At 45.7% G+C, this 14,079-nt stretch overlaps 1 protein-coding gene across 2 annotated transcripts in view; it reads right to left on the bottom strand.

Annotated features, from left to right (window-relative positions):
• Positions 1-14,079, bottom strand: part of XPR1 (xenotropic and polytropic retrovirus receptor 1) — a 254,134-nt gene that overhangs the window by 60,897 nt on the left and 179,158 nt on the right. For both annotated transcript variants that reach the window (XM_077824124.1, XM_077824125.1), the window contains exons 6-8: positions 13,978-14,061; positions 13,311-13,392; positions 1,326-1,513 (exon numbers count right to left, since the gene is read on the bottom strand). In XM_077824124.1, the coding sequence (XP_077680250.1) occupies positions 1,326-1,513; positions 13,311-13,392; positions 13,978-14,061 (354 nt within the window). The remainder of the gene's footprint in view (positions 1-1,325; positions 1,514-13,310; positions 13,393-13,977; positions 14,062-14,079) is intronic.

The raw sequence follows: 14,079 nt of genomic DNA, 5'->3' as shown, positions 1-14,079 counted from the left end.
TATTGCCAGCAGGAGAGTGAGTTTGTGTGTGTGTGTGTTTGGGGGGGGGGGGGGGAGTGGTGGTGAGAAAACCTGGATTTGTGCTGGAAATGGCCCACCTTGATTTTCATACACATTGTAAGGAGAGTGGTCACTTTGGATAAGCTATTACCAGCAGGAGAGTGAGTTTGTGTGTGTGGTTTTTGGAAAAGGGGGGGGGTGAGAAAAACTGGATTTGTGCTGGAAATGGCCCACCTTAATTTTCATACTCATTGTAAGGAGAGTGGTCATTTTGGATGGGCTATTACCAACAGGAGAGTGAGTTTGTGAGGGTCGGGGGCAGAGGGTGAGAAAACCTGGATTTGTGCTGGAAATGGCCCAACTTGATTATCATACACATTGTAAGGAGAGTGATCACTTTAGATAAGCTATTACCAGCAGGAGAGTGGGGTGGGAGGAGGTATTGTTTCATGGTCTCTGTGTATATAATGTCTTCTGCAGTTTCCACAGTATGCATCCGATGAAGTGAGCTGTAGCTCACGAAAGCTTATGCTCAAATAAATTGGTTAGTCTCTAAGGTGCCACAAGTACTCCTTTTCTTTTTGCGAATACAGACTAACACGGCTGTTACTCTGAAAGAAATCAGTAACACATCAGTAACCTCCTTTTCTTGACTTAAGAACATCCTACAGGGTCAGACCACAGGGCCATCTAGTCCAGTAGCCTGTCTTCTGACAGTGGCCAATGCCAGGTGCTTCAGAGGGAATGAACAGAACAGGAATCATCAAGTGATCCATCGCCTGTCACCCATTCCCAGCTTCTGGCAAACAGAGGCTAGAGACACCATCCCTGCCTATCCTGGCTAATAGCCATTGATGGACCTATCCTCTATGAATTTATCTAGTTCTTTTTTGAACCCTGTTATAATCTTGGCCTTCACAACAATCTCTGGCAAAGAATTCTACAGGCTGACTGTGGTTTGGGTGAAGAAATACTTCCTTTTGTTTGTTTTAAACTTGCTGCCTATTAATTTCATTTGGTGACCTCTAGTTCCTGGGTTATGAGAAGGTGTAAGTAACACTTCCTTATTTAATTTCTCCACACCAGTCATGATTTTGCAGACCTCTACCATATCCCCTCCTTAGTCGTGTCTTTTCCAAGCTGAAAAGTCCCAGGCTTATTTATCTCTCCGCATATGGAGGCAGCTCCATACTTCTAATAATTTTTGTTGGCCTTTCCTGAACCTTCTCTCGATAGTTATGTTACCATTCATTCCAAGGAAACAGGATGATTTATTCTGCTGATGTTTAAAATGCACCGTGGCTCTTGTGGCTTGTTCTGCTTACCTCAAAGAGATGCTGATGGGATAAATTGCTGCGGGGATTGAGTTCAAAGATGAGGACATGATTCACTCCAGCCTGCCTCCAGCCATATGTATTGATGCCCAGGAGGAAGAGGAATTCTATCAGGAGAAAGCCACCTCGATAGATTCTCACCAGTGGCCACACATTTGGTCCCTCTATAAAAAACACACCTGCCAGAGAGAATTTAAGTGCATAATCATATCATACATGCCATGTTGCAGGCCAAAACAATTCTCTGCTTCTTTATGCTGATCCTAAGGTAAAGAGCAGATAATATACATACCCCACAAGAAAGGGGTAGTACTCTTAATCCAGAGCCTCATAGTCTAGCTAGTAGAACACAGTGGGGAGACAGGACCCTTTGCCCTAAATCCAGATTGAAGTTCTGACTCGCTTTGTTCTTGGGGATGGGAGAAGATCTGTCACTTGACCTCAGCCAAACAAGAGAAGTTGCATGTGGTGGTCTGAGTTTCCTCTTTTTGGCCAAATGATCAAAGTTAAGCTTTATTTGGTATTAAACAGTACACCTGTCTTCCCAAGCCTCACCTCATAAGTAAAATTTAAGATGGTCAAACATCAGGGATTCATAGATTATTACACCAGAAGGAACCACTTTGATCATCTAATATAACTCTTACTGAATAGCACAGGCCATAGAACTTCCCCAAATTAATTCCTTTTTGATCTAGAGCAGATCTTTTAGAAAAAACCCATTCAATCTTAGGTTTCCAGTGATGGAGAATCCACCACAATCCAGGGTAAATTGTTCCAATGGTTAACTGTCCTCACTGTATTTTAAGTCTCCTTTTACCCCAATTTGTTTCTGCCCCAGCTTAGAAGAAAATATTACATTTTTGTATGACTACTTCTGAACATGCCAGTGATTACTAGCTCTGCTCCATCTCCCACTCAGGCCATCAACAACATCCTACTCCCTTACTGGTAGGCATCATGTGAAACTGAAGCATTGGTACCAGCAGGAATTGTAACTAGAAGAAGCTGAACATTCTTCCAAGTTTGTGGTTAAACAAAAAATTCTCAAAGCCTCATTTTTTCTCTGCAAATGGAGGAACAAATATTTTAGCCTCAGACCAAGCCAATGAAATACAATACACACTATTTAAACCAGGGCTAAATCTGTCTATTCACTAAATTCAACACACTGTAGTGAGGTTGGTGAAATGCAGATTGCCATTTGAGGTGCAGTAAAAACACATGGGTCTTCAAAAGCTTGTAGGACTGAACAAAGGGAGCAATCAACTCTTTAAACTAGAAGCTTTATCTTTGTCCAGCCCAGGCAACCTTGTAAAATTTTACCCTCTTGATTGCCCAAGGCAAGGTTTGTTACTGATGGGTGAGTTAAACTGGTTTTTTTAATCAATTTCAGTTTCATTGAATATTCCCTTCTCCCTCCTGCTCCTTCCCAATCTTTTATTTATTTATTTATTTAATAGAAAGGCTGGACAGGAGCACCCAATTTAACTTCTCTGTGTCAATTAATTTTTTTCCACCACAGCGTCTTATTCAATTCCTCTCTAAACTAAATAGCACCAATCTTTTCAGTCTCTCCACATGAAATGGTCTCTAATCATTTTCATTCATCTGGCCGACATTCATATTGCTTGGAATTACTGAGATAGAAATTATGGATAAGGAGGAATTATACAAATATTGTCCCTTAGCATTATCGCTCTTGGATATAAATTTAAACAGGTTTCAGGTAACACAGAGCCAAATCAGCAGAAGTCTAATTAGCGTACAAAAGGATTTTACTAAAAATGTCCTGAAGAGGGTGACAGCTAAGTTAGTTTATGATAGGAACAGTGAAAATATATATCTGAACTTTATTTTGAGCCAGGGGCATGCAAGATCAGGGGGTTGCTTGCAAATAAAGGGAAGAAACAATTACACATAGAAAGGGACAGACAGTGGATATCAACCTGTTTGCTCTGGGCAAAGCAGACCCAAAAGTATTGAACTGGAAACACTATGAAGAATTATGATGGAGCATCATGAGAATAAATTGCACTTATCAATTCTTGGTAAAAGGCAAGGATGAGTGGGGATCTTGCCCCATTAGGTGTACCAGAGCTAGGACAGAACCTGAGAACCACAAGTGGGAGAGAGTTTGAGGGGTCTATTTGTTAAGTCTTAAAAAAATCTAATTGCCATGCAAAATTACAGCACCATATAAATAGTGAAAATTGTTATGCATCAGTTTTCACCATTATTTTCTGTATAATTTCAGTTGGCCTAGGAGTCAGTCTCTGCCTGTATCGAAGAAGGGACGACAAGTCTGACAACAAATCAAGAACAGTTTATTGGAGGTCTAACCAAAAACCACTTTCAACCGTTTCCTTTTTATTTCCAGTGTTATGGATGATTCTGCTCATGAAAATGAAGCACTACTAGGACTAGCCTGAACTAGATAGTGTTGTGGGCTGATAACATGTAAAATCCTCCCTATATTGCTCTGTCAATGCACTCTAAGCTTGACCTGCAACTCTGTTGTTACTGCAGTTCTGACCTCTCGAGAAGAGATGGTCCTTTATGGCAAAATATGTAGCACCAGTACGGATAGAAGATTGTTTCTACATTCGTGAGAACATATTCATACACTTGGGGAGCACCATCAACCAGGATGGTGGAGCAAGCCAGGATTTCCGGAACAAAATCAATAAAGCCAGGAACACCTTCAGGAGCTTAAATACAGTCTGGAAATAATCAAAATACAACACCAAAAATCAAACTCAGGATTTATCATAGCTCCGTACTTTCAACATTCAAGAATGCTGGGGAATGAGAAAGTATGACATGTCTAAACTGTCTTCATTCCATACAACCTGCCTCAGAAAAATCCTCCGTATCTTTTGGCCCAGAACAATCTCAAACCAAGATCTATTGACACAGTGCAGCCAAGAGGATACGAGCACCATCAGTGCCAGGAGGCAGTGGAGATGGATTGGCAGCGCGCTTCAGATAGAAACTGATTCCATCACCAGAGTAGCAATAATATGGACACCTGAAGGCAAGCGAAAACGAGTCCACCCGAAAACATGGCAAAGAGCTGTGGAAGCCAAGTTGAAAAACCTGGGGCACAGCTGGGGAACCATTGAAAAAACCTGCCAGAAACAGAGAAGTGGAGGATCTTCGTTGCTGCCCTAAACGCCAGAGGCGTAATGGGAACATGATGATGATGTAGCACTTTTGTGGTGTGTGTAAATGAAGACTAGTATAAGAGCACCATGATAGTGTTTACTGGTTACCCCCAGATTTCTATGGTCAAAGAGTGAGTTGAAAGGCTTGCCTTACTAACCTGCTATTCACCTCGCTCTAATACTTCAGGTCAGACCAATTACTAAAGTCAATAACAACACATATTTAGCTGTTACACCTTCATCAACTGACACTTAGTAGGCAAGTTAAAGCTATGGTACAAGAGGCATTCAATATGTTAACAGATGAGAGGTTCTCTCTGTTCTGATGCCCCCAAGGGGGTCACAACCTGCTTCAGTTCTATTCTGTTCAGGTTCTGATATTGCATTTATCAACATGCAATCATGGGTCTCTCTCTTAGAAATCCTGTTCAAATATGTTGCAAAATGGAAGTAATTAGAGTCAGGGTTTTTCTCCTCCCCAGGAACCTCCTATCATTTGAATGCTCTAGCTTTATCCCTGTACTCTGAAAATGGTACAAACTATGAATTAGCAACTTCACTTCACTAATGTATTAACAAGTTCCATATTCACTAACATCTTATGAAAGATGCTAATATAGAAAAGCTAACACCACATGGATATTTCATGGTATCCAAATACACTGGTCTGTTCTATTACCACCTTCCATACTTTTACAAGTGAAGATGACCCTTGCTATAGTAAGAAAATTTGCTCGTCATGAGGCATCGTGTAAAACTGTACTTGTTAATAAGTAACAAACCATACCCCTGCTTCAATGTACTTTCAAAGCCATACAGGTTCTAAGGAGCTATAAAACATTAGATACTGCAGCAAACAAGATGTGACATGGAAAGGGGTCATGCCCCCATAGGAGTTAGTGAAGGACAGTCTACCCTATTAAAAAGACACTCTCTGGTTCCACTTGTGATAGCTGCAACCATTGTGAACTCCAGGTTACTCAAAAACCCAGCTCTCCAGATGCTGTTGATTTTTTAAAAATCAGACGGTACTGGTTGGTGTGTTTTGTAATTGAACTTCCAAGTTCTAATGCCTGCCCTGAGGAATTACAAATTTATAGCCTTGACATCTTGTTTATACCAAGCAGACTCACAAAACACTTTGGAAAATGTCAGCAAAGGAGCAATTTTTAAAATTAACTTTATGGCTGCAAATACCCATACAACTTTTATTTTCCCAACATTTGTAGAAACTCACAGGTTTCAGGTCATGTCTCCTGATGGAAGCACACTAATTCACATCAGTTTTGGTGCATATTTTTGACGATGAGGATTGTGGTCATGAATTCATTACTACCATTATAATGATTTTTCATTCTGAACATTGAAAATACACCAATTTCACATCTCAAGATAAATACAAACACACGGTTGGCTTTAATGGTAGTCCCAGCTCTCACAGAGATCAAATATGCAAGCTATAGACAGAAATGTGAAGACAATGCATGAAGTTGCATAAACACACACATTAAAAGAGACTCCTTGACACACATAGAGGGTGGTAATAAGAGGAGGTTACTTACCTGAAACAGGAGGTTCTTGGAAACGTGTGGTTCCTATTTGTATTCCAAATGTGAGTGCACATGCCCACCATGCACCAGAGCCAGAAGGTTTTCTTAGCAGTATCCCTTGACCCACATGTGCATCGTGCATCCCCTTGTGCTTGCAGCTGAGGGTACAATAGGCCGGGTGGATCAATGCTTCTCCAGTGACCCTTTTTCCAGTGAGTAGTCCAGTCCACAGCAGAGGGGATGGAAGATGGGTATTGGAATACAAATAGGGGCCACACCTCTCGAAGAACCTCTGGTTACAGGTAATTAACCTCTTCCTCCTCTTCAAGTGATGGTTCCTATGTGTGTTCCAAACATGGGTGAGTAGCAAGAAGTGATCAGTCTGGAGGTAGGTGCAAGGATGCGAGAGGAACTGCAGTCTGTAGTATGGCATGGCCCACTGCAGCATCCACAGCTGCCCCTTAGGTGACGGCACAGTGGGATGTGAATGTGTGTTGCTGCATGACAGATGTCTTGCCACGAGATATCTGTTAGGCAGGCCGACCTGGCTGCTTGCACTGAGTGTGCTGTGACACCATCACGTGACAGTACATTGGATAGATTCACTGGGAAGAGAGGGTTTAGCCCTTGGATTCGTCGGCAATGGTTACAAATATTTTCATTGATGCACAAACGGTGCGGGTCCTGTGGAGGCAGAATGCCAGTGCAAGGTGGACAACAAGGGAGTGCAGGATCCTGTCCGCATGGGACAGAAAACAGGTAGATGGACACACTGATTGAGGTGGAACGCTGACATGACCTTGGTAAGGAACTTAGGGTGTAGCTGTAAGGAAACTATCCTTGTGGAATATGGTACACCTCTACCCCGATATAACACGACCCGATATACCGCGGGTTCGCATACAACGCAGTAAAGCTCCAACACGCTGCTCTGAGCAGCATGTTAAGGGTGCCGGGCTGGAGCAGAGGGGTTGGATAAGGGGCAGAGGGTCTCAGGGGTGGTCAGGGGCTCCCCCACCAGAGTCTGGGAGGCAGGAGCTCTGGGGGGGCACTTTTGGGGGCCCTGCAGTCCCAGAGTGGCCCAGGGGATTAGCGGGGGGCTGGGAGCAGCCCACTCCGCTTCCCTCCCCCCAGCCCCAGCCATATCACTTGGGGGAGGGGGCTTGGGGGAAGGGATCCCCACCCCCCCCAGGACTCACCGGCAGAAGCGGAGCAGCCCGGCCCCAACCCGCTCCACTCTGCCAGCTCCCAGCTGTGGCGTTCCGCTTCCCGCTGGAGGTGAGTGCGGGACCTTTCCCCAACCCCCCCCAAGTGACACGGCTGGGTCTGGGGCAAGGAAAGCAGAGCGGGCTGGGGCCGCGTCGCTCCGCTTCCCGCCGCAGGTGAGTATGGGGTGGGGTGTCCTTTTTCCAACCTCTCTGCACTCACCAGCGGCGGGAAGTAGAGCAGCCCAGCCCCAGCCTGCTCTACTCTGCCAGCTCCCAACTGCAGTGCTCCGCTTCCCGCTGCCGGTGAGTATGGGGGGAGCGTCCTTTCCCCAACCTCCCCACTCACCGGCGGCGGGAAGCAGAGCGGGCTGGGGACACATTGCTCCACTTCCTGCCGCTGCCAGTGAGTGCCTGTCAGAGGGCGAAGGGTGTGGATAAGGGTCAGAACAGTCAGGAGACGGGGGGTTGGGTAGGGGGTGGGGTCGTCTCTGGAGGGGACAGTGTGACAGGGTCAGGCCAGAGGGCTACAAGAGAGTGGTCGAAGGTAGATACATTAGTTCCAGGTTAAGCAGGTCCCTTTTCCCTGGGTAAGAGAACAGGGACTATTCCAGAACACTCAGGAACTTTCTAGAACTAATTGAGGTAGGCAGGCTAATTAGGACACCTGTAGCCAATTGGGAAGCTGCTAGAATTAATTAAGGCTAATCAGGACACCTGGTTTAAAAAGGCTGTCACTCCGGTTAGTGAGGTGTGCACATAAGGAGCTGGGAGTGAGAGGATGTGCTGCTGGAGGACTGAGGAGTACAAGCATTAACAGACATCAGGAGGAAGGTCCTGTGGTGAGGACAAAGAAGGTGTTGGGAGGAGGCCAAGGGGAAATAGCCCAGGGAATTGTAGCTGTCGTGCAGCTGTTCCAGAAGACACTCTAGAGAGCTGCAGTCCACAGGGCCCTGGGCTGGAACCTGGGGTAGAGGGCGGGCCCGGGTTCCCCCCAAACCTCCCAACTCCTGACCCAACACAGGAGCTTCCACCAGAGGTGAAGGTCTCTGAGCTGGTCCCCGACCCACATGGTGGATCAGCAGAAACTGCGGGGATTGTTCTTACTCTTTTTTCCCCATGCTGTCCAGTGATGAGGTTATCTGAGTGAACGGCAGATTTGAGCCATGAAAGTGGCCAAACTGAGGGCTGCCATAAATCTCTGAGGTGAGCAAAATCTGCCAATAAGCGCAGGACCCACCAAGGTAGAGGAGGAACTTTGTCACTGCGGTCAGGGAACAAGGAACGGGGGGGAGGGGGGAGGCAAGTTTGATAGAACGCTGTCTCACCTAGAATGCAGTGAGATTTTTTTGTCTCCCGAGAACAGTGTTATGTCAGCGTAGAGGTGTGTGTGTGTGTGGGGGGTCAGCCATCATGGCCCCCAGTTCACTGACTTGTCTAGCTGAGATAATGGCCACTAAGAACATTACTTTCATGGAGAGATGGGAGAGGGAGCATGTTGCCAGTGGCTCAAAGGGTGGCTTTGTGAGGGTGGAGAGAACAAGATTCAGGTCCCAAGGGGCTGTGGGCTTGAGGACTAGTGGGAAAGTATTGAGACCACCTTTCATGAAAGAGATGGTGATAGGGTGCATAAACATGGAGGCAACATCCATAGGAAGAGGGGGAAGAAAAACATTAAGTGCTGCCAAGTGGACACGTATAGAGCTGAGAGCAAGGCCTGATATTTTGACATTGAGAAGGTAATCGAGGATGACAGATACGGATAGCATACTCAGTGGACGGTGATGGCAGTGAGCCCATGAGGTAAATCCTTTCCATTCAGCTTGGTAACAGGCCCCAGTGGATGCCCTTCTGCATGATAAGGATGTGTTGCACTTGGGTGGAGCATGCTCTGTCTACTCCTGAGTCCCATCCAAAAACCAGACTGTGAGGTGAAGAGGGCCTGGATGGGGATACAGGAACCAGCCCCAATCTTGTGTAAGGAGGGCACAAAGACAGAGTGGCGTGCAGGTAGAGTCTCTGAGAAGGTCCATGAATCAAAACTGACAGGGCCAGAATGGGACTATGAGTATTATAGTAGTGCAGTCCCAGTGGATACTGCATAGCACTTGTGGGAGGAGAGGAATGGGGGGAAGGCATAGCGGAGGGGAGAAGAACATCACCCTATGAGTCCTCTGATGGCTCCCCTGAAACAATAAAGGAGCAACTTGCGGTTCTAGGGGGTAGGCGAAGAGACCCAAGCATGGGGTGCTCCACTTCTGGAAGAGCTATCAAAAGGTTGCACTAGCAATTCTCACTTGTGGTTGAGGTACAGAATCCTGCTGAGCACGCCGGACAGGGAATTTTGGGAACCCAGGAGGTATGTCATTTGGAGCTTGAATTCACTAGCTTGTTAAGTTAGGTGTTAGTGGTGTTTGACCTTTTATTTTATAGTAACCAATTCTGATGTGTGTGCCTCGTTACTGATAATCACTTAAAATCTATCTTTCTGTAGTTAAACTTATTTTATTGCTTTATCTAAACCAGTGTGGTTTTGCATTGAAGTGTTTGGGAAACTTCATTTGGGATAACAGGACCTGTGTGTATCGTTTTATATTACTAAAATGACAGACTTTATATGAGCTTCTATTGTCCAGGAGAGGCTGGGCAGTACAAGAAGCACCTATCTAGGGAAAGTCTGGGACGAGGAGTTTGCTGGTGCTGCCCTGCAGTATGATTAATGAGTGGCAGGCTATAGCACCCATACAGTATAACTGGGAGTGATTTACGTGCTGGAGGCTGTGTGGGGGTAGGCCAGGAGTGGTGGCTCTCACAGTGATGCAGTGTAAAAGGCAACCCAGGTTGGAAAATTGAGGGAACACAGCTGTCCATAAGTCCAGACTGTACCCTGTGTAATGTCACAACATCGACATGGAAGTAGGTGTCCTTCATGTCGAGAGCCAGGAACCAGGCCCGGTTTGGGAGGAATGGGACAACAGATGCCATTGTCATCATACAGAATTTGGATTTTCTGATATAGGTGGTTGAGAAGGAGGTAGCTCCTTCTTTGGGATGAGGAAGTACGGGGAGTAGAAGCCTCTCCCCATATACAGAGGTGCTACATACTCTATAGAGCCTTTTGTAAGAAGAGCATCTGCTTCTTGTTGGACAATGCACTGATGAGATCTTACCCCAGTTGTGGGCGAACAGGGCAAGACAGTCCCCAAAGACAACATGGGGCACCATGGGTGGCAATGAGGAAGACTCACAGTTCTCAACCAACGCGTCACAACTGGGGCCTTGGTAGTTGGTGGGAGAGGGTCGAGGAGGCGGCCGTGGCTGAGACTTGGAAGCACGGCCACTGGAACCCTGCTGCCTGCATGGAGCATCCTGTTATTGTTGGTAGTAGGCCGGGTAGGGCATGTGTGGGTTCGGACAGAACTGTTGGCACTATTGCCTGCTCCACTGAGCTGGGGTATAGATCCCTAGGGATTGCAACATGGCCCTGGAGTCCTTCAGTGAGCGAAGGGACTCGTCCGTCTTTGCATAGAACATTTTGTCCTCTTCAAAGAAGAGGTCCTCGATAGTAGTTTTGCCTCCCAAGGAAAGCCGGACGACTGTAGCCATGAGTCACAAGTGCATGACTATTCCTATTGCAAGGGAGTGAGAGGATGTGTCCTCCACATCAACCACTGCCTGGAGGCCCATCTCGGCAACTAGGCATCCCCTCATCCACCAGTACCTGAAATTGCTGCTGTTGGTCTGGTGGCAGTTTGTCCCAGAACTCTGCTAGCCGCACATCGTTATTAAAATATTTGGCTAGCAGAGCCTGATAGTTCATTATGTGAAATTGTAAGGCTGCCGCAGAATACACCTCTCTCCCCAACAGGTCCACACGTTTAGCCGTGCAATCTGCAGGTGTCGATTTCTGCGGGTGCTGGCATGCCCGTTCAGCAGCCACGTGGATGACAAGAGACCTGAGGGGTAGGTGGGAGAAAAGAAAATCTGCTCCCAGACAAAATACCTCCGCTCTGCCCTCTTAGGAGCGGGGGCACATGAGGAAGGGTGTATGACACTGCATGCACTGGACTGAGAATGGCCTCGTTAATACTGAATGAGGCCCTGAAGCTGGAGAATGTCCAGGAGCTCTTCAAGCAGCGTGGAGGTGGTGGTGGGATGGGTGATGCAGGCATCAATGAACAGTCCAGACGGGCACCATCGGATCCTTCTTGCACCAGGCTTTTCCCTCCCCACCCAAGGAAGCTTGGGCACTGGGGTGGTGGTCTCTGCATGCAACGTCTCACCAAACCTTGACTGGTTTGGGGAGGAAACGCTGTGTTTATGAGCAGTCTGCTGCAGGGACCTGCTCTTGTGCCCATGAGAGTATTTCTTACTCTCACACCTCAGCTCGTCCTTCATCAGTGATACTGCTGGATCTGGGGCATGGGAAGTGGTCAGAAGGGCACTCACCACCAGTGATGGTCGCTCTACCAGCGATTCTGACGGTCCCAGATCCAAATGCACATGCAGCCGCATTGACTCCTGAACCAGGAACTTACAGAGGCAGAGTTCCTGAGCTTCTTGGGTATGAAGTGGGAACAACTGGCAGATAGAGCAACACGCCGTGATGTCAACCTCACGGAGGCAACAGAAACACCTCTGGTGCTTGTTGCTCACAGAGAAGGACCATGGTCAGGATATACAGTTCTTGAACCCCAGCATGCGGGGCACAGTCCCCAGGGAGGGGGGAGACAGTCCACAAATGCAGGTGACTAATACTAACTACTACTAACTCTAACAATATTATATACAACTATCTAACAGCAGAACAACTACTATGTACAGAAAAAACAGATGAAATCACTTTCTTAGTAAAAACTAAGAGCACGAAGGAACAGTGGGTCCCAACTCAGGCCACATGACAGTAAGAGGGAACTGAAGAGGCATCGACCCGCATGGCCTACTATATCCTCTGCTGCAAGCAAGCACAAAGGACACTGCTAAGAGGACCTTCTGGCATATGGCACGCATTCACACCCACATTTGGAATACATACAGGGACCATCACTCAAAGAAAAAAATTGCATCTATCAGAAAAATAAGGAAAGCAATTCAGCAAACAGCTTCCAAAGCACAAACATTTTATCCTGAAGATGACTGAATTCAATTTTAAAAACACCTGATTAAAAACTCTTTTAAATTGAATACATGGGCTTTCCCTAGTGCAAAGAGATATCGGTTGATTTGCTAGCTGTTTCTTTTGCATTATTTAAACAGACTACCCCTCCACTGGAGACAAAAATCAGGCCTTTTCATATGCAACTGAAAAAGCTCCTTTGAACAAGGCAGAATTCCCGCTCTGGCCTGATTTCTACGGTTGATGGTTGTGTGTAATGTACCACAATAAGTAAGGGGGTTTTACGTTGATGAGAGGAAGCAAACCAATATAAATACAAAGCGCAGGTGATGTGAGGATTGATTGCCTTTTTGTGCACTTGTCAAAATTTACCAACAAAGCAATATACCATCAGGTCAGCCCAATAGGGACCTGGCACTGAAATCCCAGAAATTTCAGTAAGAAACTTTTTAAAAGGATGAAATTGCATGGCATAATGCTGCTTGAAACTGGACCCTCAGTCTGTGAACCTGCAGTTTTACAGCAGGCAATACCAATTCCTTCTTCCAGTGAATAAGTAATATACAAAATATGAATCCTAAGAGCAGCCCAGGAGAGATAAAATGGATGTAACTGTCAATGACAGAAGGTCCAGAGGACACAGAGGTGACAACATTTGCATGAGATTCCACTAAGAATAGAAGTAAGAAGCCAGTATAACTACAGCATGTTACAAAAGTATTACTTACATATGTAACATGGGAAAGGTATTACATATCATCGGGTATAACCAGTAGCTGACTTGATTGGTTTGACCGAGACTACCAAGCCTTCTTACCAGCAATGTTCTGACAAATTCAACCTTGTTACTACTACTCATTCAACACTTATAAGGTAATAAAAGCAAACCGAGAATCAGGCTCTGGGGGGTCATTTGGATCCAAGATAAGGATACCTACCTGAAAGTATGACAGTGATGTTTAGCACAATGAATATGCCACAGAACAAGCCAACCCTGAAAGTGGTCCATGCTGGTGCAGGCTGTAAATAGAACAATAGTTAGCTTAAGGGCACAATACTAATTTATCTGCAATGCACATTCATTTTCAGAATAAATGTCATACCAATTAATGTAGCATTCTACCCTATATTCTAATATCTCCTTCCCCGTAAGATGAAGTTTCTTAAATCCTATAAGTACAACATAGCACCAGCCTAGAGCATTATGCAATGTCAGAACAGAGAGCCCAAGTGTATTAATGTCTTCTGAGAAATCTGCCAGGTCTTTACACCAGCATTCCAACACAGAAGAGCACAGCCAGAACTATCTATACTAACAGTAAGTTTGAAAGGCTAACATTTATTTCCCCATATTATTCACCTCTCCACCATTACTTTGCCTTAATACATTAGCCCTTGCAAAGCCATTTTCAAATTTTCTGAGACTAAAGTAGGTTACCTTTTCTAACCACCAAATAATTTAAGGTGCTGGTCATCTCTCATCACAGGTAGAAACACCCATTCCAATATATTTGCACTTTTACATTCTGCTGAGGGGCTGAAATGTAATTTGACACATCAGCTAACCTGAGAGGAAAACAGGAACTATGGAATTTAAATTCTCACCTGAGCAGCTCCCAAGGGTGGGACACGTAAACGCTTCATGGCCTTCTGTCTGTCTCCATCTTCTAACTCATTGGTCACCACAGTCTATGGGCATAAATCACA

The sequence above is a fragment of the Eretmochelys imbricata genome, chromosome 8, assembly GCF_965152235.1.
Source record: "Eretmochelys imbricata isolate rEreImb1 chromosome 8, rEreImb1.hap1, whole genome shotgun sequence".
In the NCBI taxonomy this organism is placed as follows: domain Eukaryota; kingdom Metazoa; phylum Chordata; order Testudines; family Cheloniidae; genus Eretmochelys; species Eretmochelys imbricata.
Note: the sequence above shows the minus strand (reverse complement) of the source record. Positions and strands in the feature narration are given on the sequence as shown.